The sequence below is a fragment of the Nannospalax galili genome, unplaced genomic scaffold, assembly GCF_000622305.1.
Source record: "Nannospalax galili isolate Female #2095 unplaced genomic scaffold, S.galili_v1.0 scaffold517, whole genome shotgun sequence".
Lineage (NCBI taxonomy): Eukaryota > Metazoa > Chordata > Mammalia > Rodentia > Spalacidae > Nannospalax > Nannospalax galili.
This window is the reverse complement of record NW_008340098.1, coordinates 210,894-237,892: the sequence shown is the minus strand read 5'-3', so window position 1 is coordinate 237,892 and position 26,999 is coordinate 210,894. Positions and strand designations below refer to the sequence as shown.

The 26,999-nt window shown below is 44.2% G+C and overlaps 1 protein-coding gene across 2 annotated transcripts in view; it reads left to right on the top strand.

The window, feature by feature from the left end:
* Kif3c (kinesin family member 3C) overlaps nt 1-26,999 on the top strand; it is a 50,225-nt gene that overhangs the window by 11,623 nt on the left and 11,603 nt on the right. For both annotated transcript variants that reach the window (XR_003849826.1, XM_008834992.3), the window contains exons 2-5: nt 16,298-16,399; nt 17,068-17,190; nt 18,333-18,451; nt 19,695-19,811. Coding sequence is in view for 1 of the 2 variants with exons in the window: in XM_008834992.3 (XP_008833214.1) it covers nt 16,298-16,399; nt 17,068-17,190; nt 18,333-18,451; nt 19,695-19,811 (461 nt within the window). In the remaining variant the exon portion in view is untranslated. The remainder of the gene's footprint in view (nt 1-16,297; nt 16,400-17,067; nt 17,191-18,332; nt 18,452-19,694; nt 19,812-26,999) is intronic.

The window sequence follows — 26,999 nt, the reverse complement described above, 5'->3', positions numbered from 1 at the left end:
GCCAACCTGTTCTACATAGGGAATTCCAGGTCAGCTGGGACTACAGGAAAACCTTATCTCAAAAAAAAAAAAAAAAAAAAAAGAGTTATTTCCTTTTTAAAAAAAAAAATTTCCATCTTTCTTTGGATTTATTTTTTATTTTATGTGTATGAGTGTTTTGTTTTGCTTGCAAGTATGTAAGTACATCATGTGCGTGTAATGCCCATAGAGGCCAGAAGAGGACATCAGATGCCCTGGAACTGGAGTTACTGACAGTTGTTAGGTACTGTGGGTACTGGGAACTGAACCTGCTCCATAGTGCATGACTTCTGGCCGGCACCACAGTGCATGACTTCCCTTTAACATTGCAACACCTGCTCAGAAAGGCAAGGCTTATATGCCAGATCCCTGGCTAATAGGCCCCAGTGGGAGTTCCTGTCTCCTGAGATGCTTAACTCATCATCTCTAGTCCTTCCGTATGATGCAAACCCCTAGTCTCTGGCCTCAGCCCAACACCATCAATTCATATAATCAAATCAAATTTTCAAAATACACTTTTTAAAAAAACAGTCTTGGGGCTGGAGGATGGCTCAGCAGTTAAGAGCACTGACTGCTCTTGCAGAGGATCCTGGTTCAAATCCCAGCACCCACATGGCGACTCCAGTTCCAGGGGATCTGACACCTTCTTTTGACCTCCTCGGGTATTGCATGACATGGGTGCACTTACATACATGCAGGCAATATACTCATACACATAAAATAAAAATAAAACAAACAAAAAATTAAAAACAAACAACAACAAAAAAACCCACCAGTCTTACTATATAGCCCAAGCTATCTTAAAACTTGCTATGTAGCCCAAGCTGGCCTTGAACTCGAGATCTTCCTACCTCAGCCTTCTAAGTGCTGGGACTACAACGATGTGCCACTATGCTTGGCTACTTTATACCTTAAAAAAATATACATTTATTTATTTAGTTAGTTAATTTTTCTTTTCCTTTTTTCCTTTTTTGCAGTTGTGGGGATTGAATTTATGGCTTCATGCCTTGAGGCAAGTGTTCTGACACTAAGCTAGAGCTCTAGCCCTTAGCTTTATTTAAAACAGGATCTTGCTATATAATCCAGGTTGGCCTGGAACTCACTGTTTAGCCTAGGCTGTTTTGCAGTGTTAGGAACTGAATGCAGAACTGTATATGCTGCAGGGCTATATAGCCCAGGCTAGTCTTGAACTCATGACCCTCCTTCCTCAGCCTCCATAAGTTACTAAGACTACTACTGCTGATATGTGCCTGACTCCTATTAGTTTTACTTTTTTTCCATTTTAATTGAATTTTTGCAAATTCATACAATATATTTTGATTGTATTTAGATCTGCTTCCATATCTGCACCTCCTTACTACCCCTCCAGCCCAATTTCATGTACTCTATTATATATATTAAGGCCTATAGAGTCACATTTATGTCCTCAAATGCCCCTAGGTATGCATCCATCCACTGGAGCCTGGTTAACCTACCAAGAGCCACATCCTTAAAAGAGACTGACTTAAAAACAAACAAAGGGGCTGGAGAGATGGCTCAGTAGTTAACAGCACTAGCTGCTCTTCTAGAGGACCTGGGTTTGATTCCTAGCACCCACATGGCAGCTAACAACTATCTGTAGTTCCAATTCCAGGGGATCTAGTGCCCTCTTCTGGCCTCTGCAAGCTTTGCATGCCATGGGTGCAGTTACATACATGCAGAAAAACACTCATACACATAAAATTAAAACAAAAATTTTAAGGAAAAAACAAACAAAACAAAACAGGGGCTGGAGAGGTGGCTCAGCAGTTAAGAGCACTGACTGTTCTAACAGAGTACAAAAAATAAACAAAATATTTAAAAAACTAACTACAACAACAAAAAGAAAGTGACTCTCCCCCTCCCACCAGCCATTGGTTTCCAATAGTTTCTCAGGCAGGGTTGGGATTTCTTACCCACTCCCTGATGTCTATGCTGGGATTTTGTCTGGCTTGAGCTTACATGGGACTTGTGTATGTTGTCACTATTGCTGTGAGTTTATATGAGTATCTTCCCAGCTGCCTGGAAAACTGTTTCCTTGTGGTCATCCACCACCTCTGGCTCTTACAAGCTTTCCATTTATTTATATATTTTATGTGTTGGGGGTGGTACCACAGTGCATGTGTAGAAGTCACAGGACAACTTTCTCTCTTTTTTATATTTTATTTTTCTTTTATGTGTATGAGTATATTGCCTACATGTTTGAAAGAGGACCCATGTTGTGCAATGCCATGGAGGTCAGAAGAGGGAGTCTGACCCCCTGGAACTGAAGTTACCTACAGTTGTTAGTCACTATGTGGGTGCTGGGAACCAAACCCCAGCCCTCTGAAAGAATAGTCAGTACTCTCAACTGCTGAGCCATCCCTCTGGCCCCAGGGGACAACTTTTTGGAATTGGTTCTCTCCTACTACATGGGTTCCAGGGATCAAACTCAGGTTGTCAAGCTTGGCCACCAGTGCCCCTACTTGCTGAGCCATCTCACCAGGCCTAGTTTTTTTTATATATATATTTTATTTATTATTTTTATTTTATGTGTATGAGTGTATTGCCTGCATGTATGTGAGCGCACCCATGTCGTGCATTGTCGAGGAGGTCAGAAGAGGGCTTCAGATTCCCCTGAAACTGGAATTAAGGACGGTTTGTAGCCACCATGTGGGTGCTGGGAATTGAACCCAGGTCCTCTGCAAGAGCAGTCAGTGCTCTTAACCGCTGAGCCATCTCTCCAGCCCCTTGGGCCTAGTTTTTTTTGTTTTTTTTTTTAATTAAACAAAAACTAATCTGAATTTTTTAATGAAAAAAACTTTAACCTATGGTTAAGAAAAAAAAAAGAAATCAGTCACACACAGAAAGAAAAAGGACTAGATGTCTGCTCATATCTATAATCTCAGTACTTGGAAAGTAGAGACAGGAAGCTCAGGAGTTCAAGGACAGTGTCGGCTACATAGAGAATTTGAGGCCAACTTGGGTTACATGGGACCCTATCTTTATTTTATTTTATTTTTTTTAGTCTTATGTTTTCTCTTTTTTATTTTATTATTTTTATTTTTTTTATGTGTATGTGTATATTGTCTGCATGCATGTAAGTGCACCCTTGTTGTGCAGTGCCCACAGAGGACAGAAGAGGTCATTGGGTCCCCTGAAACTGGAGTTATGGACAGTTGTTAGCTGCCATATGGGTGCTGAGATCTAAACCTGGGTCTTCTGCAAGAGCAGCCAGTGCTCTTAATCACTGAGCCATCTCTTCAGCCCCAGGGACCCTGTCTTTAAAAAAAATGTTAATTCAGCCTGATGACAAGGACCTGTAATCTCAGGTACTTGCAAGACTGAAGCAAAGGATTATAAGTTCAAGATCAACCTGGTTACAGAATGAGTTCAAAAACCAGTTTGTCTCAAAATAAAAAGTGAAAAAGGCTAGGGATATAGCTCAGTTATGACAGCGTGTTCACGTAGCAAAAGTAAGTCCCTAGTTTCAAATTCAGTACCAAGAAATAAATGTGTGTGTGTGTGTGTGTGTGTGTGTGTGTGTGTGTGTGTGTGTCCTGGTTAGGCAATTCACTTAAAAGTAGTAAATAATTGCCAAGTGCAGAGGTTCACACCTTTAGTTTCAACACAGAGGCAAAGGCAGATGGATCTCTGTGAGATGGAGGCCAGCCTGGTCTACATTGCGAGTTCCAGGCCAGCTGGGCCTACAGTGAGACCCTGTCTTAAAAAAAAAAAAAAAAAAAAAAAAAACCCACAAACAAAAAGCAGAACAAAACAAAAAGTAAATAACTGAGAGAAATAAAGAGTTTATAATAATGTTCAGCTATTGATAATCCTGCGACTTGAACATGCCTCTTCATTTCCCAAGGGATATAAGAAATGATCCGATCAAAAGGTACTCTGTGCACCACTTGCTGAAGTTCCTTGACGGTGGTGGGTCAGGAGCCCAGGGTCAGAGAACCTGATGAGATGAGAGATGGAGGAGCTTGACTAAGCCTTGGCTGGGAGCCTGGCGTCTCTATCACCTAGGATGGCCCACCTAACCCCTCTGAACCCTGTGCTTTCTCTGTCAAACCCTGAGGTTGATTAGCCAAAGAACATCCTTAGATATCATTTCTGACACTCTGGCAGTCTGTTACCTGGAGTTGCATCCCAGGGGTTGGAGAGGACCCTTTAGAAAGCTATAAATAAGAGGGCAATACAGGCCGATGAGATGGCTCAGCTGGTAAAGGCGTTGCTGCTAAGCCATTGAAACCTGACTTTGATCTCTGGGTCCCATATGGTGGAAGGAGAGAACTGATTCCCACAAGTTGTCCTCTGACCTCCACGTGTACTCCACAGCACATATGCACAATAAATAAATAAATAAATAAATGTGATAAAAATTTTTTCAGCTGGATGTGGTGGCACATACCTCTAATCTAAAAGGCATTTGGAAGGCAGAAGTAGGCAGATCTCTGTGTATTTGAGGCAGCCTGGTCTACACAGTGATTTCAAGGCCATCCAGTGCTATATAGCGAGACTCTGTCTCAAAAAACAAACAACAAATTGTTTTAAGGAGAGGAAAACAGTGGAGAAAACTGAAGTACAAGTCAGCCCGAGTCCTCCTGCTTGGCTAAATGAAGGAAAGTGCTCACCTTTTCCCTCCTGCTTTTCTTCCAATTGGAAGAAGCACTTCTGGGCATTCTTACAGCATCCTACACAAGGCTGGGACTAGAGCCCAGCTTGCCACACTCCCTGGCCAATATTTTTCCTGAACTCTAATTTTTCCTTCAGATGAGAGAATTCCAAGCACTTGAAATGTCAGTCATTTATGCTGTGTTTTGAGCCATCCAAGGAGACTCAGAGTCAATGTCCTGATTTATGTCCTCAGGGTAGAGAATTCTGAAAATAGCACTATTCATCTGAAAATAGCCCTATTCACCCCCTCCTCTTCATCTCTGTTTCTTTGTTCCTTACTGCTGACCTACAATCAAAGAGCCTGAAAAGAAGAAATAGGTCTGTGGTGGTAGCAGTAGTTGTCTATTCTAAGAGATGGAGGCAGGGGCCGTTGAACTAGATTTTTGGTTTTGCTCTTTGCAGTAGCTGGTAGTCGCATCCATTGGTGCACTCAATCACCAGAAGCATTCAGTTGGGCTTGTTTCTTTCTTTGCTAGGGATCTAACCCAGAGCTTTGCACTTGTTAGGCAAGTACTCTATCAATGAGCTACATTCTCACCTCTCCTATCTGATCATTTACCAAGCACTTTTAAGATCTGTTATCCAGCTCATCCTTCTTATCCAAGGCCTGCAAAGGAGTGGGTGTCCCACATTTTATAGATGAGGCCTCTGAAGTCCAGAGGGCTGATGCCTTAGACACTGTAATGGAGAGGGTAGCAGAATGTGAGGACAGGCTCACTCACATGCCCAGCACCTTCATGCCATCCCACCATGGATCTTGTGAGGTGGCTCCTTCCCACAAGCATTCCAGGTTTTAGTTTCTCTAATAGGACTCTATTGCTACCAACAACGAGCATCCTCATCTCAAAGGCCCCATGAGAGCCCCAAACAGGCAGAAGTATCTTTTAAGAAAGACAGAAACCTGTTTCAGCTGGAAGAGAAAATGATAGTGACCTGAACTTGCCTGATGACTCCTGAGTCAGCAAAGATACAAATACTCAATGTGGCTTTTCTCCAAGGTACCTTCCAACCCAAACTCAAAGGAAAGCTGAGGAACAGAGAAAACAGCACTGGACTTAGAGTTAGGCTAGTGTTCAGACATTATCCTGTTGGCTGACACCATAACTTTGAGTAAGTCTGAATCTTAGTTTTCTTTTATGTCAGATTGAGACCACAAGTGTAATGCCATAAGGTTCTTGTGATGATTAAATAGGATAATTAAGGTAAAAAGGACCTAGTCTATGGGCTGGTGATATGGCTTGGTAAGTAAAGATGTCTGAGATCAGTCCCTAGGACTCACATGGTGAAAGGAGAGAACTGGCTCTTGCAAAATTGTCCTCTGACCTCCGCACATACAGCATCCCCCCCCCAAAATAAATAAATGTATTTTTCAAAGGACATAGTCCAGACACAAACATAGGGCAAAATGCAGCTGAGACTCCTGTCTCCTGTAGACTGTCACAGAATAGCTGGCAGTGGTGGGGCAGAGCCGGTTTGGCTTCTCTGTCCTTGGAAAATCACATTTGATGGTATCTTTCACTAAGAGTGGCTGGCCAGGTTTGGCTGTCTCCATTCTAACATTCTGGATCAACATTTAATGAGTGCTAGGGGCTCCTGTTTCCTCTTCTAATCTCTCTCCCCTGTCCCCCCTCCCCTCTCCACCTCCCTTTCTCTGTCTCTCTGACAGGGGCTCCTATATTCCAGACTGGTTTAGAATTCATATAGCCAAGGGTGTCCTTGAACTTCTATAGGAATGTGCTACCATACATGGTTTATGTGATGCTGGAGATCAAACTCTGCTCTTCTGCATGCTAGACAAGCACTCTACCAACTGAGCAACTGAGCTAAATACCCAGCCACTCAACCACACCTTCTTGCCTCCCTCCCTTCCTTTCTCCCTCCCTTCCTTCCTCCCTCCCTCTGTCCTTTGGAACCTATGTACCCCAGGATGGCTTTGAACTTGTGATCTTCCTGGCTCAGCTTCAGAATTACAAGCTTGGACCTCCATACCCAGTTCAACCTCTGGTTTTGTTTTCCAATTGTTCCTAGAACTGGGAAAAGTGATCTATGCTGACATAAACCCTATGGTGTCCTGGCAACTGACCTGCCTCTGATACCTGGAGCCAGAGCCCTAATCAAATTGAAAAATTATTTGGGAAAACACAGTTAATATAATAGTATTTATGCATACAGATTCCTTACTTAGGAGACACTAGGCCTGGAGAGCTCCATTTCTGGGCTTCAGTGTCCTCATCCATGAATCACAGAGGCCTGGGTCAGTGATTCCCAGATCTACTTGGTCACCATTTGATTTCAGTTCCTCTTTCAAGAGTCAGACCACAGCACCCTGGAGCTCCCAACCATCTCCTCTACCCCCCCATAGCTTTTGTTGGCCTTTTACTCACACTGGACCTATTTAGAATCAGCAGGAGCAAACAGTACTGTCCCCAGGCCTCACCCACCTATACTCTTTTGCTTTGAAAAGTTCACAAAGGAAGCATTGACCAGAGCAGCTGAGAGCTCCAAGGAACATTTCCTGGGGATCAGGATCCCATATTGCAGGCCCTCTACTCTGTGTACCCAACCTAAGCTGGACTGAGGGTCCGAGGCCTCTGTTTCTCCCTGCGTTCCATGGGTGATAGCTAAAGATAGAGATCTCTGAGGCAAAGAAAGAGATGATCCTGTTCTCCTCAGAAGAAATGGGGAAATTCAAAAAAGAAAAGGAAGCCGGGCGTGGTGGCACATGCCTTTAATCCCAGCACTCAGGAGGCAGAGGCCAGCCTGGTCTACATAGTGAGTTCCAGGACAGCTGGAGCTACAGGAAGACCGGGTCTCAAAAAGACCAAAAAAAAAAAAAAAAAAAAAAAAAAAAAAAAAACACAAAAGAGAAAAAAAAAAAAAAAAAAAAAAAAAAAAAAAAAAAAAAAAAAAAAAAAAAAGCAAAAGAAAAGGAAAACAACAAAGGCCCTGTTTCTAAGCAAAGAATGGAAGCTGGTATGTGACATACTTCAGAATGTGGGAGTGAACAGAGCCTGAGCTAAAACTAGGAGGAGGGGGTGCTGAGACCTTGCACCTGGACCGAGGCCCCCAACACCATTTTGTGCCAGAACCAGCCTCCTCTTCTAACACAAGACTGGTCCTGTCTCCCAGACTTGGCGAAGAGTGTGGGTTTGGGAAGTGGGCAAGACTTGGCAAGGAAGTGATGGGACAGATTCAGTTATCATTCAGACTGTGACCTGGCAGGGCCAGCTGAGGAGAGGAGCACTGAGCAGATGCAAGGGGGTGAACATGGTAGTTAGTTACCACACAACAATTCTCTTCATGGAACCCAGGCCCCGTAAGCTGGGGCGGAGGTGTTGAAGCAGATCTGTAGGTCTAAAGAGGAGCCTCACAGAAAGCAGTTGGCAAGAAGCAGGGCTGAGGATCATGTCATAGTGACTGTGGGAGGAGGGCCAGGACCAGGGGGAGTCCTGTTTGATGCCTTAGATGCCAGGCCTGATTGCCACCTCAGATTCTGCTTGACAGTGTCCAGATGGGTTAAAGATCCAGGTGAGGTGTAGCCTTTGAGTAATGAAAGCATAGGCCTAGGTGTAGGTAACTGGGGAAGAGGGAGGCTGAGTAAACAGTTCTTTTATGTCAGTGGTCTATCGCCTCATCCAAAATCACCCACAGCTGGCATGGTGGAACACACCTGGAATCTCAGCAATGGGGAGGGTAAGGCAGAAAGATCACCAGGCGTTCAAGGTCCCCCTAAGCTACATTTTTATCTTTGGCCAGGTATGGTGGCACACATTTTTAATCCCGGCATTCCAGAGGCAGAGACAGGCAGATCTCTGTGAGTTCAAGGCCAACCTGGTCTACATAACAAGTTCAAGACCAGGTAGGGCTGCATAGTGAGAACTTGTCTCAAACAAACACACACACACACACACACACATATCGCCAAACAGCACAAAAGAGGTTGGGAAAGGCCTTGATGAACCCACCACAAAGGTGTAGAGAATATAAAATAAATGGGCATGGGGGAAGAGTTGAAGAGATGGCTCAGCAGTTAAGAGCACACTGACTGCTCTTGCAGAGGACATGGATTGGATTCTCAGCACTCACATTGCAGCTAACAGTCATCCTTAACTCCCAATTCCAGGAGATCCAACACCCTCTTCTGGCCTCCATGGGCATTGCACACATGGGTGCACTTACATATATGCAGGCAAAACACACATACACGTAAAATAAAAATAAATTTTAAGCCAGGCGTGGTGGTACACGCCTTTAATCCCAGCACTTGGGAGGCAGAGGCAGGTGGATCTCTGTGAGTTCAAGGCCAGCCTGGTCTACATAGTAAGTTCCAGGACAGCTGGGGCTACAGGGAGACCCTGTCTCAAAGAAGACCAAAAATAAATAAATAAATAAAAATTAATTAATTAAAAAAATTTAAATGGGAAGCTAGTCATAACAGCATGCCTGTAATCCCAGCACTTGCAAAGTAGAGGCTGAAAGATCAGTTTAAGGTCATCCTCAGGTACAATATCAGTTGGAGGCCAACCTGGGTATTTGACCTTGTCTTAATTTAATTAATTAGTTAATTAGGGAGACTCAATTTTATATATTTTTTTTAGGTTTTTCTAAGGTTTTAACTGTTGACTTTTTAAAATTCTTGTTAGTAACAGTTTTCCTACAAGAACAGATCTTATATAACAATATTTCCTTAAGAGACTGGTAAGCCAAGGAGAAATGTAATACCTAAGCTAGATTATATCTATTATTATAGCAGTTTTTAAAAATAATGATAATAGGGGCTGGAGAGATGACTCAGCACAGAGTACTTACTGCTCTTCTAGAAGACCCAAGTTCAGGTCCTAGCACCTATGTTGGGTAGTTCACAACCACCTATAACTCCAGCTCTAGGGGATCTGAGTTAAGGATATACTCACTTCTGAGGATATTCATACATACACATGTGGCATACACAGACACATAAACACCTAAATTAAAATAAAAATAAATATTTTTTAATGATAATATTTCATGCTAATAGTATTGTAGTAAAAAATGGTTCTAATAGCCTGGCATGGGAGCTCATGTCTCTAATCTCAGCATTCAGGAGTTGGAGGCAGGAGCACTGAGTGTTCAAAGCCAGTGTAGGGTATATGGCAAGACCATGTCTCAAACAAATGAATTAACAACAAAAAGGTGATTCTCTTATTTAATGCTGACAGTAGATTAGGTGATATAAAACTTTATAGAGATGACTTGATTCCAAGATGTAGCCCTTGAGCCACTCCTGAAAATTCCTTCTAAGAAAGTCATCTAAAAAGCAAAAACTTATATGTGCAAACAAGTTATAAATTATCTACACTATAAATAATATACAAAACTTAAAATTGTAAACATTCTGAGCCAGTCCTGGTGGTGCATGCCTTTAATCCTAGCACTCAAGAACCAGAGGCAGACAGGTATCTGTGAGATCAAGGTCAGCCTGGTTTCCATAGCAAATTCCAGGTGCTACAGGGAGACCCTGTCTCAAAAAGACCAAAACAAAAATTGTAAACATTCTGCAAATAAGAAAATGCTTGAAATATTAAAGTGGAACAGTAGGATATAGCTCATTTTGGTTTTTTAAAATTTATTTATTAGTATGTGGGTGTGTGTATGTGCACACGTGAATATCACAATACAACTTTGGAGATCAGGGGACAACTTTGTGGCGTCATTTCATTCTTCCACTTTTACATGAGTTCTAGGGATGGAACTCAGGTTGCCAGACTTTCATGGCAAGCATCTTTACCCACTGAACCATCTTTGCTCAGATTGTTGGGTGTTTTGTTTCGTTTTGTGAGAGGGGGTCTTACTATGTAGCTCTAGCTGGCCTGAACTCTTTATGTAGACCAAGCTGGCTTCAAATTCACAGAGTTCTGCCTGCCTCTGCCTCCTGAGTGCTGGGATTAAAGGTATGTGTTACTACACTCTGCCCAGCTTGTATTTTTTAAAAATATTTTATTTACTTTTATTTAATGTGTATGGGTGTATTGCTTGCATGTAAGTAGGTGCACCTGTGTCATGCAATGCTGGAGGTCAGAAGAGGGTGTCGTCAGATCACCTGGAACTGGAGTTACAGTTGTTAGCTGCCATGTAGGTGCTGGGACTCAAACCTGGGTCCTCTGCAAGAGCAGTCAGTGCTCTTAACTGCTGAGCCATCTCTCTAGCCCAAAGCTTTTTTTTTTTTTTTTTTTTTTTGGTCTTTTTGAGACAGGATCTCCCTGTAGCCCCAACTAGCCTGGAACTTGCAATATAAACAAGGCTGGCCTTGAACTCACAGAGATCCACCTGCCTTGGCCTCCCGAGTGCTGGGATTAAAGGTGTGCAACACCACACCCGGCTGAAGCTCATATTTTTAAAGTAATGTCTGTAGAGATGAAAAAATGCTATGTGCAAATAAAGAGGCTTGGTGAGGGGAGGGAGAAAAAAAATCTATTAGCCATGCTAAGAAATAGATGAAGTTTCTCATTCCAGTTTATATCTCAGTTATTTAATTTTTTATGTTGTGGATATATATGTGGGGAATGGGGTTACATGCCACAGCTTGGTTATAGAGATCAGAGAACAACTTGCAGGAGTTGGTTCTCTCCTTCCACCATGTAGGTCCCAGGGATTGTACTTAAGTTGCTAGGCTTGCTCTGTAAGCCCCTTTACCTTTTTTTTTTTTTTTTTTTTTTTTTGAGACAAGATCTCATGTAGTGCAGGCTGACTTCCAAATTGAACTCACTATGTGCCCAAAGCTGGCCTTGAACTCCTTCTCCTCTTCCACCTCTGATTTATAAGCGGGTACCATTATGCATGGTAAAACTTCATATGTCCTAAAATCTGCTTCTTTTGAAACACCAGGTGTACTCTTAATCTGTATACCAGTATTGATAGGAAAAGTCTGGATCTTTCCTTCTCACAGCCTTTTTGGATCGCATCGTGTCCCTCCTTTTAACCTTTCTTTGTCTTTGCTGCCTGAAGAGGCCTATTTTTCCATCTCTTAAATAGCCATGGGAAGGCCTTGGTTCCCCTTCTCTGGCTCTCCTGTCTCCTCTGAGTCTCTGGAGATGCAATAGGGAACTGTACACAGTACTCTGGATTCAGCTGCATCGTGGTTCTATGCAAGGGGATAATGTGTTTTGTTTTGTTTCCAAAAAGCCTTCATGAAGGTCTCTGGCCAGCTGCTATTGGATTTTTAGCTGTGGCAGCATATTAACCGATGTCTTCTGGGAGCGTTGGAGAATTCCTCTCCTCCCTCTTCCCTTTTATTCTGGCTCATAACTCATTGCCCACAGCTATCATTTAATAAGTAGTTAGAAACACTTTCCCCCAAACGGAAAGCTGCAATTGAAGCTCACTTGCCTTTCATTTCTCTCTTTATTTATTTATTTTGGTCATCTCACATTGTTCCTTACAACCTAGAAGGATTTGGGGTATCCAAAACTGAGTGTTTAATTAGTACATACTCCTTGTACATTTTCTTTCTCTTTTTCTTTCTTTCTTTCTTTTTTTTTTTTTTTGTTGTCTTTTTGAGACAGGGTCTCCTTGTAGCCCCAACTGGCCTGGAACTCAGATACGTGTGTGTGCATGAGTGTGTAGACAAGGCTGGCCTTGAACTCACAGAACTCCACCTGCCTCTGCCTCCTGAGTATTGGGATTAAAGGCACTACCACACCCAGCTCCTTGTACATTTTCTAACACGAGTCCGCCATCCTACATTTATGCATTTTAAAGACATGTCTATGGTTCCTTTTCCTGATTCTGTACCCTTTTTATGAGGAAACATTTCCCCTTTCTCCATGTGCACACCTCTACATAACATTGAATAATCCCTGATGTACAACCTTGTCAGGGGCATTTTAACATTTAAAGTTCTGGTCACTGGCTTCCCAGGTGCTACAATAATCTATTTTGTTCTAGTTTGAAAGAACTCTGAGAGGTCAGTCAGACATGATTTTCTTTAACTTGTTTGAAAACATGTTGTTTTCCCATAATTGGTCCTGCTTCCTAAAGCCTTCAACACAGAGTCTTCAAAGGGAAAGGCTTGGATTTTGGAGCCAAGCAGTACTGGGTCTAGCGTCTCCGTTCACATTTAATGGTTGTGGTGTGACCCTGGCTATCTACAGATTACTCAATCTCTTTGAACTTTCATTGAGAAAGTGATGGTGTTAATAATGTCCCTCTTCAAACAGTCCTTTCCAAACATTAGTGTACACACAAGGCACCTGGGGATCTAGGAGAATTCAGATATGTGTGTATTCATGAGTGTGTGGAGGAGGGTGTATGCATGCATGTGTGTATGTTTGAGATGCACTTGCCAATGCATGTGGAGGTCAGAAGTCAATGTCGGCTATCTTTCCACCTATCACTTTCTACCTTGTCTTTTGAGACAAGGTCTCTTAGTGAACCTGGAGCTCCCTGTTCAGACTAGATTGGCTGGCCAGCAAGCCCCCAACATCCTCCTGTTTCTGTTACCCCTCTCCAGTGCTGGGGATCAGAATTTGGTTCCTCATGCTTACATAGCAAGCCCTTTAACCACCAAGTCATGTTCCTAGCCCCAGAAAATGCAGGTTATGATTTACTAGGTCTGGGTAGTTTATTAGTTTCCTAGGTGATTCTAATATGCAGCAAAATTTAAGAATTATTGTCTCTTTTTTGCGTAGGAAAGAGTAAAGAATGCTAAAGTCACATGAAATACTGAGAAAGCGCAAAGATTCAGGGCTAAAGTAGGCAAATATGCCCCAGATACAGAGAGTGGGCCAGATGCCAAACCTCTGAAGACCCATTACCCAGTAAGTAGTTGGAGTGATGAATTAGTTACCTATGGTCCTCAACAGTAGGAGGCTTTATCTCACATGCATCCCACTGCTTCACTACATTTCCCAGATGTTCAGCTCTGTGACAGGGAGTATGGATGGAAGAAAAAACAGATGAATCCAAAGAAAAGGTCTGGGATCCCCATGGGATGAACCCAAGGATTCTGTTCTGTTCCTCAAACACTCATTGGGTACTTGCCTTATGTGAGGTACTGTGCTAAGACCCTGAGGTATGAGTGAGGCATGATTCCTGCCTTGAAAGAGCTCACCGAGGATGTAGACAGGAAGTGGTTCTATTATGGGGAAACTGGTATGTCTGGTTATGAAGGAGGTCTGAGAGAGCAGCTTTGAGTGGATCAAAGAAAATTTCCTAAGATGTACCAGCTGGGTCTTGCAGAATAAGGAGCAGTTTTCAGGCATCTGTGGAGTGGGAAGAAGATGACCTTGGACTTCCTGTTGCAGGAAGTCACTGTCCATTGGAAAGCTTCAGCAAAGGAGAAGCTGTTTAGATTTGTGGTTTGGAGGATGGATGGAAGAGGAAACTGAGGCTTTGGGAGCCCATGGGTGGTTCAGGCAAATCCTGAGGATTACAGAAAGGTCAAGAGGGGTCAGTAAGGACAAAAGGACAAAAAGTGATGTGAGCTTCACTAGGAAGCATTTAATGATGGTGAGATGAAATGCAGGGCCAAGTTGGGGCAGGCTGCCAAGGGTACCAGATTTCAAAATTCTGCAACTTCTGACCTTGAACAGAGAGGAATCAAGATGAGTTAAGTCTGTGATATAGTGAAGAGGTAAATGGTGAGACAGTTAACTAGGGGCACAGATGGCTATGGCATGGCATCAAGGATAGTCAGCTATTCTATGAATGTGTGGGCCTGGTATGAACCCCCTGACTCTGCAGTTGGTCTGGTTTTGTCAGTGTTTATTGGCATATTGTACAACCCAACTTCTGTCCTCCCCATAGCATCTCTCAACCTCTGCCCTGCCCTGTTCCCACAATGTGACTCTCACAGGTGGCCACCTGCTCCCCCTGCCTGACAGCACCCCCACTCTGAAAGCCCTCAGACATGTCAGCTGATTCCAGTGGGGGGACAACCAATTTCTGGTGGCTCAAGGTGATGTCAATGTTCCAGGAGGCTAGCAATGAAATCAAAAGGCAGCTGGCTGCCCCTGGAGGTACTCTCTTATTGGCAATAATGAATGACAAAGCATTTTATACTTTGTATAAATGGAATCATACTTTGTATAAATCCATTATCATGTCAGTTTCTGCTTCCAGAAGCATCTCCTTACCTTTGCCAAGCACTCATGGGATGGGGGTGGGGGCTTTCATACAGCACGGGGCTCTCAGTGAGACTGGGGATATGATGCACAGATCTCCGCTTTGCTAGTCACTGTGACCCAAGGCTAGTTATTCTCAGCTTCTTCATTTGTTACTTGGGGAGATGAATAGTCCCCTGTCTTGGGGAGGGCTCACGTCTGTTGGGAGCTCTATTTAGCCCCTAACATTGTCCTGCACATGTGTTTGTGAGCCATCTGGAAACAAAGCAGTGTTCTAGTGCCACAGATGTGAGGGGTGAGGGGAGTGCCTGAACTCTAATTTAGTGCATAGGGCTAGGTTTAAAGCTCATGTTGCCTCTGGGGTCCCATTTTGCTCCCTTTTGTTGCAGAATCTCTCCCTTGGGTTGTTGTGAGTTCTGTAGCAGTCCAAGGTTAGACCCTTGCCTGCTGCCCCATTGATGAGCAGTCTTCCTGAGTCAGAAGCCACTCAGGAAAAAGGTTGGGCTGCCTGGTAACTGTCTTTTTTTTCCTCTTCGTGCATACCATCTGGGGCTTAGTTAGCAGGATTAGATTGCTACCCATCCTCCTCACAGGCAAGGTGAACCAGCCCTTCCCTCTGTATCCAAAGCAGAGATCTTATACTCTATATTTCTTAAGGGACTCTCTCTTTTTGTCTCTCTAAGGGCATGTCCACAATGGCAACCTTGTACTGGGGCTTGAGAGCTAAAGGGGGAAACTCCATTCCCCACTGAGGGCCACAAGGCTGTATCTGGTATACCCTGTGAATTCTTGTGTCCACTCATAGAAGGGTCACAGCAGAGAAACAAAGTTTGCTCTGTGGTCTTTCTAGGAGTGGAAGGTCAGGAGTTCAAGGTCACTCTCAGTATGTAGTAAATTTGAGGTCATCCTGGGCTACATGAAACCATATCTGACAGGGGGCGAGAGGGGAGACTGACTCTCGGGTTGGAGCCAGGAGCCAAGCATAATACATACCTGCAAGTCTAGTACTTGGGTGGCAGAGACAGGAAGATCTCCCCAAGTTCCAGTCCAGCCCAATCTACATAGTAAGTTCCAGGCAATGATACATGGTGAGACCCTGTCTCAAAAATCCAATGAAAGCCAGGTGTGGTGGCACACGCCTGTAGTCCCAGCACTTGGGAGGCAGAGGCAGGTGGATCTTTGTGAGTTCAAGGCCAGCCTGGTCTACACAGTGAGTTCTAGGACAGCTGGGGCTACAGGGAGACCCTGTCTCAAAAAGACCCCCCCCCAAAAAATCCAATGAAACAAAAAAAAAGCCAGATGTAGTGGTATATGCTTGTAATCCTGGCACTTTGGAGGTAGAGGCAGAAGAATTAGGAGTTAAAGGTCATCCTTGACTGCATGAGAAGTTTGAGGTCACCCTGAGCTACATGAGACCCTGTCACAAACAAAAAAGTCCCCAAATTGGGGGTTCTGTGGCCCCTTGCCAAGCCTGTTTCTAAACCCCTCTGTGTCCTCAGGCCATGGAGAGCAAACTACTCATCGGGGGCAGGAACATCATGGATCACACCAATGAGCAACAGAAGATGCTGGAACTGAAGCGACAGGAGATTGCTGAGCAGGTATGGTTGTGAAGCTTCAGGTTCCCTTGGGGACCATGGCCTTGAGGTCATATCTCAGGTAGGGCTGGGACTATGAACCTTCATGGACTAGGATCCCAGGAATTACAGTGCTGAGACTCCAAGCCAAGTCACTCCAGATCCTGTGGGTCTACAGCTCAGGGTCTTCTCTCTGGATGAAAGGAAGACCATGCTGTCAGCTTCCAAAGATATCTGATAGTAACTCTAGACCTTCCACAAGGGTGTGGGTTCTTTGTCAACTCTATGACTATTTGCTAAATCATCAAGAACCACAGTTTGTTAGTTACCAATCAACTGTGATACTCCATAGGAGGAAAAGGGGGGCAACTTGGAAGCCAATGTGATGGGCATCCATGTATACAAGTACTACCCCTGGAATATGTCAGTTCTGAGGGCTGGGGTCTTCATCCACACAACATTGTGCCTGACAAAGCCATGTGCAAAGGAGCTAAGACCAGGGGCCCATGTCCACTGTTCCATTTAGAATTAGACAGAGCCATGGATATGAGCCATGGGGTGCCCCTGATACCCAGGGCTGTGGTGAAGCCAGGTTCCATGATAGGCAAAATGAGCCAGCCCCTGTGCTCTTTGACCCTCCTCCAGTATATCCCGTTATTCTGTTGAGATCCCCTCCTCCTGCCTTAACCTAGAAACGCCGTGAGCGGGAAATTCAGCAGGAGATGATGCTCCGAGATGAAGAGACCATGGAGCTCCGAGGTACCTACACGTCCCTGCAGCAGGAGGTGGAGGTTAAAACCAAGAAACTGAAGAAGGTGAGATGTCACAGAAGGATGGGTCAGGGGTGCTGAGGGCAAATAAGACTGCTGTCCAAGACAGTCACCTGCCCAAGGGGTATGTGCCTCAAGGGCCTCTCCTGACTGCTCATGAGCTGTTGAACCCCTAAGCTATACTGCCTAACCTGGTGGGGTAGGGGACAGTTGGGAGGCAGGGGTCTGCTATCAAGGTGGAATGGAGCCTTTTCTCCTGGGCCACAGGCTGTAGACTATCACTTCTAGTCTCTGGGGTTACCATCCTCATGGTCCTGAGTAACTTTCTCACTTCCAATGTCACCAATGAATCATAGCTTTGGTAGCTGGGTCTGGAGAAGGGCTAGGGAATGTGACAAGGTCTGAGAAGGAGACTCATGCCCAGGAAAGCCAGGAAAGGAAAACAAGGGCTTCCTTGCCAAGGGATAAGGCTCTGGTTACTGGGATCCTATGAAATCCATGGAAAGATGTGTAGCTGAAATGAGGGTCTAAGCTGGGAAATTCTAGCTTGGATTCTGGGAAGAGTCTGGACAGCCCCCAGGATTACTGTTGTGACCACCTCAGAACTAGCAAGGCCAGACCCAGCAACCATGGCAGTTACCATGGACACCACTCACTGGATTAGGAGTGAAACAGAAAGGTTGGTGTTGACTCCAACATCCTCACTTCTGGGAGCCTCTAAAGAGGTAGATGTGGGATATGTCACCTTCCTAATTCTCTCATCCTCCAACCCCAAACCTGGATCTTGAAATGAGACCTGGATCCTAGTTCCATTCTTCTATTGAATGGTTATGTGACCATTCAATCTATGCCTCGATCTTCCTCATCTGTAAAAAGAGGGTGTTGAACCAAAAGTTCCTTCAGATCCCTTCCAGTTTGAACTTTCCATAATGCTAAGAGCAACTGAGAGAGAGCAGGTAATGGCCACAGGTCTCAGTGAATGGGTGGGGGTGGGGGTACAAAAACAACAGGGGATACAAGGTAGCCCTTAAAATAGCTCATCCTGATTCATAGGTGATGGGGCAGCCATTCTGAGTTCAGTCCAGCCTCATCCTGGGTTGAGTCTGTAGTCCACACAGCCCAGGCTTTGTGACTGGGAACCTGTTGCCACACTGAGCAGCCTCTGAGCTGCACTTGTCCACACACAGCTCTACGCCAAGCTGCAGGCGGTGAAGGCGGAGATCCAGGACCAACATGATGAGTACATCCGCGTGCGGCAGGACCTGGAGGAGGCACAGAATGAGCAGACCAGGGAACTCAAGCTCAAGTAGGGCTGGCTCCTCTTCTGCTTCTGGGCCCCTACAACCTCCTCACATTCCTCAAGGCTTCTCTAAAAGAGTCTTCTTCCCGAAAGCCATTTCTTAACTATCTGTTCACCATGTGTCCATATCTTTTGTTTGTTTGGTTTTGGGGTTTTTTTTTTGTTTTTTTGTTTTGTCTTTTTGAGACAGGGTCTCCTTATAGCCCCAGCTGTCCTGGAACTCACTATGTAGACCAGGCTGGCCTCAAACTCACAAAGATCAGCCTGCCTCTGCTTCCCAAGTGCTGGGATTAAAGGCGTGTGCCACTATTGTTTTATACTTTTTGAAACAAGGTCTTACTCTGTAGCCCAAGCTGGTCAAGAACTTTCAGCCATCCTCCTGCTTCAGCCTCCCAATACTAAGCTTTTAGGTGTAGGCCACCATGCCCGGCTTGCATGTCTTTTTTTTTTTTTTTGGCATGAGGGTATGTATATGTCTATGTGTGAACATATGTGAGGGTGTACACACCTGTGAATAAGTATGTGGAGGCCAGAGGTTGACATGAGATATCTTCCTCTATTGCTCTCCACTTTGGTTTTTGAGACTGGTTTTTTTCACTAAACCCATTTTGGCTGTATTGGCTGGCCAGTGAGCTCCAGAGATCCATCTGTGTGCCTATAATACCCCCTCCCAGTGCTGAGGTTATAGATGTATGCCACTACACCTGGCTTTAACATGAGTGCTGGGGATCTGAACTCAGGTCCTCATGCTTACTCAGCAAGCACTTTACCCACTGCACCATCTCTACAGCCCCTACTATGTCTTAAACATAAAATATGTCTGAGGGAGAAGGAATAGGTCAGTCTTTTGTTTGTTTGGTTTGGTTTTTTTGAGTCTGGGTCTCCCTATAGCACCAGCTGGCCTGGAATTTACTATTTAGACAAGGCTACCCTACATCTCATAGAGATCTGCTTGCCTCTGCCTCCCGAGTGCTGGGATTAAAGGCATGTGCTTTGAGTTTCTTCTGCCTCCTCAGCTCCGATGTGATGGTTTCCCTTCCCTCTGCTGAAGTGCATGTTGGGTGCTGGTCAGAAATAACCCTAAAGGCCCTGGGTCTGTAATCTTTGCATTAGAAGCGTTGGTCTTCTACTTCCATTATTTCTGTGGCGTTCCCTTCCCTCCAGAATTTTGTTTTTCCACCTTCTTCGTTGCCTCTGTCACTGGGTCTCTCAGTCCCTCCACTCCCATCTCTACTTCATTCCTGCCCAGGTACCTGATCATCGAGAACTTCATCCCCCCTGAGGAGAAGAACAAGATCATGAACCGGCTCTTCCTGGACTGTGAGGAAGAACAGTGGAAGTTCCAGCCTCTGGTGCCTGCAGGAGTGTGAGTCTCTCTCTAGGCATTTTTCTGGACCTACGGACATGCTTGCCCCCTCCAGATTGGAGGTGGTGAGGGGCTTGAGGCCCTTCCTACTAAAAGACAGATATTTGGGGATTGGGATGTAGATAAGGGCATGCAGATAGAGAATAAATTTCTCAGAATCCGATTTGTATGTAGTCTCCATGAAGGAAGGATGAAAAAACAAAAGTGCTCCACTGGTCTGAGATGCAGAAGCATCCTGTTAGAGGAGGGATGTGTGAGGAAGAGCACCTCGGTCCCTTAATAGCTCCAATGATGCTAACAGCTGGTCACTTCTGGTGGATAAACATTTGTGCATTTGTTGGTTGCCAGAAATGGCAGAGTTAATATTTGATAAGTTCTGCTGTGTCAGAAGGTAACTCAGACTCATCTTAGCATGCAGTCCAGAGGAATACAGAGAAGTAATCAGATCCCAGCAGAATAGAGCAAGTCTTCCTAGCCTCACTCAGCTAGGTGAGTTCAGCATTTCCGCCTGTTTCCTCCTCCTAGCCCTTTGGTGCATCTGCAGCTATTGGCTGGGTGTTGGGCGCCCTCTGCTGGTAGCCAGGAAGAACAAGGTTGACTATTCAAACCCAACTGAGGACCTTACCCAGCTGGATAGAGCAATGAAGGGACAACACTTCTCTGGAGATTCTTTGTTCTTTCTTTCCTAGGACCACCTCTGCCATGGCAGGAGCTTCTCCAGAGCTGGGGTGGGAAGCTTGCAAAGGTCTCTGGCTTCTCACTGCAGCTTTAGATGCCTGTTTAATCAGTCTGCTTTCTGAAAGGGTGACCCTACACAGGGTGCTATACAAGTTGGAGGTAGCAACTTTGCACTTAAAATCACCTTTTTGGGCTAGGTGTGGTAGCTCACACCTTTAATCCCAGCACTGGAGAGATAGAAGCAGGTAAATCTCTGAGTTCCAGGCCAGCCTCTTGGTCTACGTAATGAGATCAAGGCCAGCCAGGACTGCACAGTGAGACCCTGTCTTAAAAAAATGTAAATTAAATTTTAAAATAATTTTTAATCACTTTTTTTTAAAAAAGACAAAGTCTTGCTATGTAGCTCTGGCTGGCCTCAAACTCATGGTCCAAATTTTTTTTTTTTTTTCCTTTTGCTACATCTTGCTTTATTAACCTCCTCTTTGTCTTTCCCCTTAAACACTTGAGGTGAAGTTTCAGATGTCATGACCCTTCACTTGCATTTCCTGAGAATAGGGACATTGCCTTATATAACCACAGAACAATGATCGGTTTCAGGAAATTTCATATTGAGACAATTCTACTATATAGATAATATTCAATTCTTTCCCAGTTTCTCAATTATGTCATTTATAGGAATTTCCCTCCCTTCCCACCTGAGATCATTCATTGTGTTTAATTGTCATGACTGTTTTATCTTCTTCAATCTAGAACTGAGAAGGAATGTTTGTTTTGTTTTGTTTTGAGACTGAGTCATGCAATGTAGCCAACTCATTGTGAAGCCCAGGCTGGTCTTGAACTCATGGCGATTCTCCTGCCTCAGCATCCTGAGTGCTGGAATTACACACATGGGACACCAAGCCCTGTTTAAATTGGGGGAACAGATGAATAAGAACATATAATGAACCATATATATGTCAATGCTGTGATGAAATCCATTACTTTGCATGCTAACCCAATTTAATTTAAAAAATCACTTTATTTTTTGAATCCCAGATTATCACTTCACTTCTTTTATTTATCTATCTATTTTTGAAACAGGGTCTCACTATGCAATCCTGGCCAGCCTAGAATTTACCCCATAGACCAGGCTGGCTTTGAACTCACAGGGATCTTCCTATCTCTGCTTCACCTGGGGCTGGGATTAAAGCTGTGTGTCGCTGCACCAATTCATTTTTTTGTTAGATTTTTGTCGCACTTATTTGTGTGTGTATGTGGGGTGGGTGCACATGCCATACATTTGTGTGGAAGTCAGAGAACAACCCACAGAAGTTGGTTTTCTCCTTCCACTACATGAGTCTCAGGGATTGAATTCTGGTCACAAGGCCTAGTGGTAAGTGCCTTCACCTGCACAGCCATTTCACTAGATCCAACTTAAAAATTTTTTTTTTAATCTATTGTTGTGTGTATATATGGTAAAGGGAGAGAACAGCCCCCACCTCCAAGTTGATTCTGGCTTACAGACACACACAGCAAATAAATGTAAAAATAAAAAAAATAATTTTTAGAGATGATACTAGTAATACTTTTTTAAAAGTCCACCGAAATGTAGATCCTTCTTCACTATTTAACTGTTGCCATTTTTGCCCAGTTGTCTCTGTTAACCTTACCTTGTGATATATGCCGATTATCTGCTCTAGTGGACACATCTGGAAGGCTTCTGGTCAGTTCTGCTTCATGATGGAGGTGAAATCTGCCATGCCCAACCCCTTTTCCTCGCTCCTCTGATTCCTCCATTGTCTCCCCTTGAGTGTATATGTGTGTACATATGTGGTACATATGTGTGCATGTGCATGTGGAGACCAGAAGCTGACATTGGGCGTCTTCCCCTATTGCTCACTGACTTGACTAGTCTAGCTAGCCAGCTTGCCCCAGTGATCCCGGCCCCACTTCCTGAGCACTGGGTTATAGGTGGGTCACCACACCCCTCTAGCTTTTATGCAGATACTGGGGATCTCAACTCCAGTCTTCATCTTAGCACAGCAAGCACTTTAGTTGCTGAGCCATCATCTCCCCAGACACCCTTCCCCTTTATAATCTTTGATGTATGTAGGTATGTACGTGAATATTTGTGCACATATGCCATAGTGTAGAGGTCAGAGGATAGTCTTGGGTGTTGATTCTTCCTTTCACCTGGTTGAGACAGTCTTGTTTGCTGCTGTGTATGCCAGGCCAGCTAGACTTCAGGCTTCTGGGAATTCTCCTGTTTTTACCTCCCACCTCAGATAGGAGCACTGGACTTGTGGATGAGTGTTACTGAATCCAGCTTTATGTGGGTTCTAGGGATCTGAACTCAGGTAATCACACTTGTGTGGTAAGTGCTTTACCCACTAAGCCATCTCCCCAGCTCTTTTTTTGTGTTTTTAAAGGCAAGGCCTAACTATAGTTCTGGAACTTGCTGTGTAGACTAGGCTGGCCTTGAACATGCAGCAATCCTCACTCCAAAGTGCTGGGATTCTAGGCATGTACCACAACACCTGGCTCTTCACATCCCTTCCTTCCTTCCTTCCTTCCTTCCTTCCTTCCTTCCTTCTTTCTTTCTTTCTTTCTCCTTTTCCTTTTTTTAAAAAATGTTTATTTATTTATCATTTATTTATTTTATTTTATTTTTATGTGTGTGAGTGTATTGCCTGCATGTATGTGAGTGCCACAGAGGTCAGAAAAGGGGTTTGGATACCCCAGAACTGGAGTTAAGGATGGTTCGTAGCCACCATGTAGGTGCTGGGAATCAAACCCAGGTCCTCTGCAAGAGCAGTCAGTGCTCTTAACCACTGAGCCATCTCTCCAGCCCCCCTTCTTTCTTTTTTAATTGTGGGATACCTAGCCTCATGTATGCAAGATAAATACTGTAATGCTGAGCAATATCTCCAGCCCTCCTTTTCCTTTTTATTTTGAGACAGGGTCTCCCTGTAGCCTCAGCTGGCCTGGAGCTCGCTATGTAAACCATGCTGGCCTTAATCACCAAGGTCTGCCTGCCTCTGCTTCCTGAGTCCTGGGATTAAAGGTGAGCGCCACCACACCCAGCTTCCCATCAACTTTTTTTTTTTTTTTTTTTTTTTTTTTTGGTCTTTTTGAGACTGGGTCTCCCTGTAGCCCCAGCTGGCCTGAAACTCTCCATGTAAACCAGGCTGGCCTTGAACTCACAGAGATCCACCTGCCTCTGCCTCCCAAGTGCTGGGATTAAAGGGGAGTGCCACCATGCCCGGTTTCCCATCATTATCTTTCTTAAGCAAGGAAATCACAGAAGGAGAGCTGTGTTCTATTTGCCATTGGGAAACCTGAAAACTGGTCATTTCTCAAAAGTGTCTGGCTATTTAGTTTTCCTTTATATTGTGTTCTTTGTTGTTGTTGTTCATTTAGTTGGTTGACTTTTCCTTTTCAATTTTTAAATTTTATTTATTTTATTTATTATTTTTATGTGTATGAGTGTAATGCCTGCATGTAAGACAAGGTCTCATGTTGCCCAGGCTATACCACTGAGCAATATTTCCAGCCCTCTTTTTCCTTTTTATATAGTTGGAGCTGGCCTTGATCTCCTGATCCTCTTACCTCCATCTCTCAAGTGCTGGCATGGGCAACAATATCCAGCTGTTTCTATTTTGGAGGCAGGGTCTCACTATGTAGCCCAGGCTGGCTTTGATCCTCCTGCCTCAGTCTCCCCAGTGCTGGGATTGCAGGAATATGCCACCACATCCAACTAAAACAAGTTGTTTTTTTTCCTTTCTTTAAAAAAAGTTTTTAAAAACATGATAGAATAGCCAGGTGTGGTGGCGCATGCCTTTAATCGTAGCACTTGGGAGGCAGAGGCAGGTGGATCTTTGTGAGTTAAAGGCCAGCCTGGTCTATATAGTGAGTTCCAAGACAGCTGGGGCTACAGGGAGACCCTGTCTCAAAAAGACAAAAAAAAAAAAAGATAGAATAAAAAACACTAGGGACTAGAAAGATAGCTCAGCTACTCTCGCAGAGAATCCGGGTTTGGTTCCCAGCACCCCTATGGCAGCTATCAACTGTCCTTAACTTCAGTTCCAGGGATCTGATACCCCTTTCTGGCCTTTGTGGGCATTGCATACACATGGTACTTATATACCTATAGGCAAATCACACAGACACATAAAATAAAAATGTTGGGTTTTTTTGGTTTGGTTTGGTTTGGTTTTGTTTTTTTTTTTTTTTTTGGTCTTTTTGAGAGAGGGTCTTCCTGTAGCCCCAGCTTGCCTGGACCTCACTGTGTAGACCAGGCTGGCCTCGAACTCACAGATATCCACCTCCCTCTGCCTCCTCTGCTGGGATCAAAGGCATACACCACCATGCCCAGCCTAATAAGTTCATTTTTTAACAAACAGTTCGTCATCATTATAAAAGTCCCCGTTATGATTGTGAGTTAACAGAGAGCCTTGGAGGGCAGCCTGATGGGGCAGGGAGTTGCTGCCTCTGATCACCAGACTTTCTACCCCATCTCTTTGTCCTATCTCTCTTTTTACAGTTGAAGGTTGAGGGCAGGCAAGTCCTTGAACATGGCTTTCCCCTGGAGTTTGCGGCTGTGGAAAGCACCTCCTGCCTTTCCTATCATGCTAGTTCCCTCCATTCCCACCATGACTGAAGCAGGGCTGAAAACACACAAAAGCCCTGTGTCTCTGGAGTATATTTAACTCATCAGAGCATTGTTCCATTTGTGCAATTCAAGAGTGGGATATTTTGCTTTACTGTGGCCTGTGGTATTCTCAGCTGGGAATACTGAAGACTGCAAAAGACATTGTTTGAAACAAATTACCAAGGTCCTGCTGGCCCTTTGGAGAGCTTTTATTAAGAGCATCTTCCTTCCCTCCACTACAGCCACAAACATCTCCCCCACGCAGGCCTCTCTCCAAAACAAGGAGTCATTGTCCCATCAGACAACTCCTGGATGTGCCCCTGTCAGCTTATTTGGGGAAGTCTGTCCCTTTTTCCTTTTTCTCCTTTGTCTCTCTGAAGTCTCGCACTGATAATAGAAACTCAGATGAGGTACCTTTCATGGTCACAATTTTGCATTAATGTTGCCTTGAGAAAAACTTTGCAGATTGCTTCAGCAATAACTTTCACAAGCACGACCTTTGATTTCTCATATTAAGCTTTCTTTATAGAGCTGGAAATATAACTCAGTGGTATGGCTCTTACCTAGCATGTGTGCAAGGGCCTGGGTTCAATCTCCAATACTGGGGGGGGGGGATAAAAATTTAAGTTTTCATTGTCTTTATAGAAAATTGTCTTCTAAGGGTTATGTATTTGGCAATAGTCATCGCTCATAGCTCCATAGTTCACAAGTTCTCTTATGACTTTAACGTTGACTTCCACAACCCCAGCCACTCTAGATCTCTGCAAACCATCATGGTGCAGTTAATAGAGACTTTACAGTTAAAGCTTTCATAATTCTGGTCCCTACTCTGCCACTTAAGATAACTGTTTAGTTTGCTTTGATTTGAAGACCTATTTTGTTCTCTTGCCCAGGCTGGCCTCAAACCCTTGGCATCCAGGGATTCTCTTGTCTTAGCCTCCCAAGTAGCTGGGACTACAAGCACATGCTACTATGCCTGACTTTGAGAAAGTGTTGTTACTGTCTTTTGGAGACAGGATCTCACTATGTAGCCCTGGCTAGTCTGGAACTCACCGAGATCTGCCAGCTTTTGCCTCCTGAGTGCTGAGATAACAAGTGTGTCAAACCACACCTGACCAGGGAAACCACTCTCTCTCTCTTTTTTTTTTATTTTACTTTTTAAAAATTATTTTATGTGTATGTGTGTATTGGCTGCATGTAGGTAAGTGCACCCCTGTCATGCAATGCCCACGGAGGACAGAAGAGGGCATCAGAGTCCCTGGAATTGGAGTTACAGATAGTTGTTAGCCACCATGTGGGTGCTGGGATTCAAACTCTGATTTTCTGGAAGAACAGACAGTGCTCTTAACTGCTGAGCCATCTCTCCAGCCCCACCCCCCTTTTTTTCTTTCAAACTTGTTATGTAACCAAGAATGACTTTGACCTCCTGGTCCTCCTGCCTCTACCTCTTAATAGAGGATACAGATGTATACCACCATACCTGGCCCAGACTCCAGTTTAATGATAGCATTCCTTACTCAAAACTGAAGGGAAGAAATTAAACTGGGTTTGTTGCAGAGGCAATTTTTTTTTAACCTTGGTAAGAATATTCTTCAAATTGTACATGGTAGCTCACACCTGAAATCCCAGTACTTGGGAGGTTGAGATAAGATGATTGCCTCAAGTTTGAGGTCACCCTAGGCTCCTCCTGTTCTAGTTTTCTTTCTGTTGCTGTGATAAACACTATGACCAAAAGCAACTTGGGGAGGAAAGGATTTATTTCTTCTTACAAGTTACAATCTATCCTTGAGGAAATCCAAGGTAGGAACTCAGGGCAGGAACTGAAGCAGAGACCACAGAGAAACACTGTTTACTGGCTTGATTTCCCCTGGGTTTGTCGC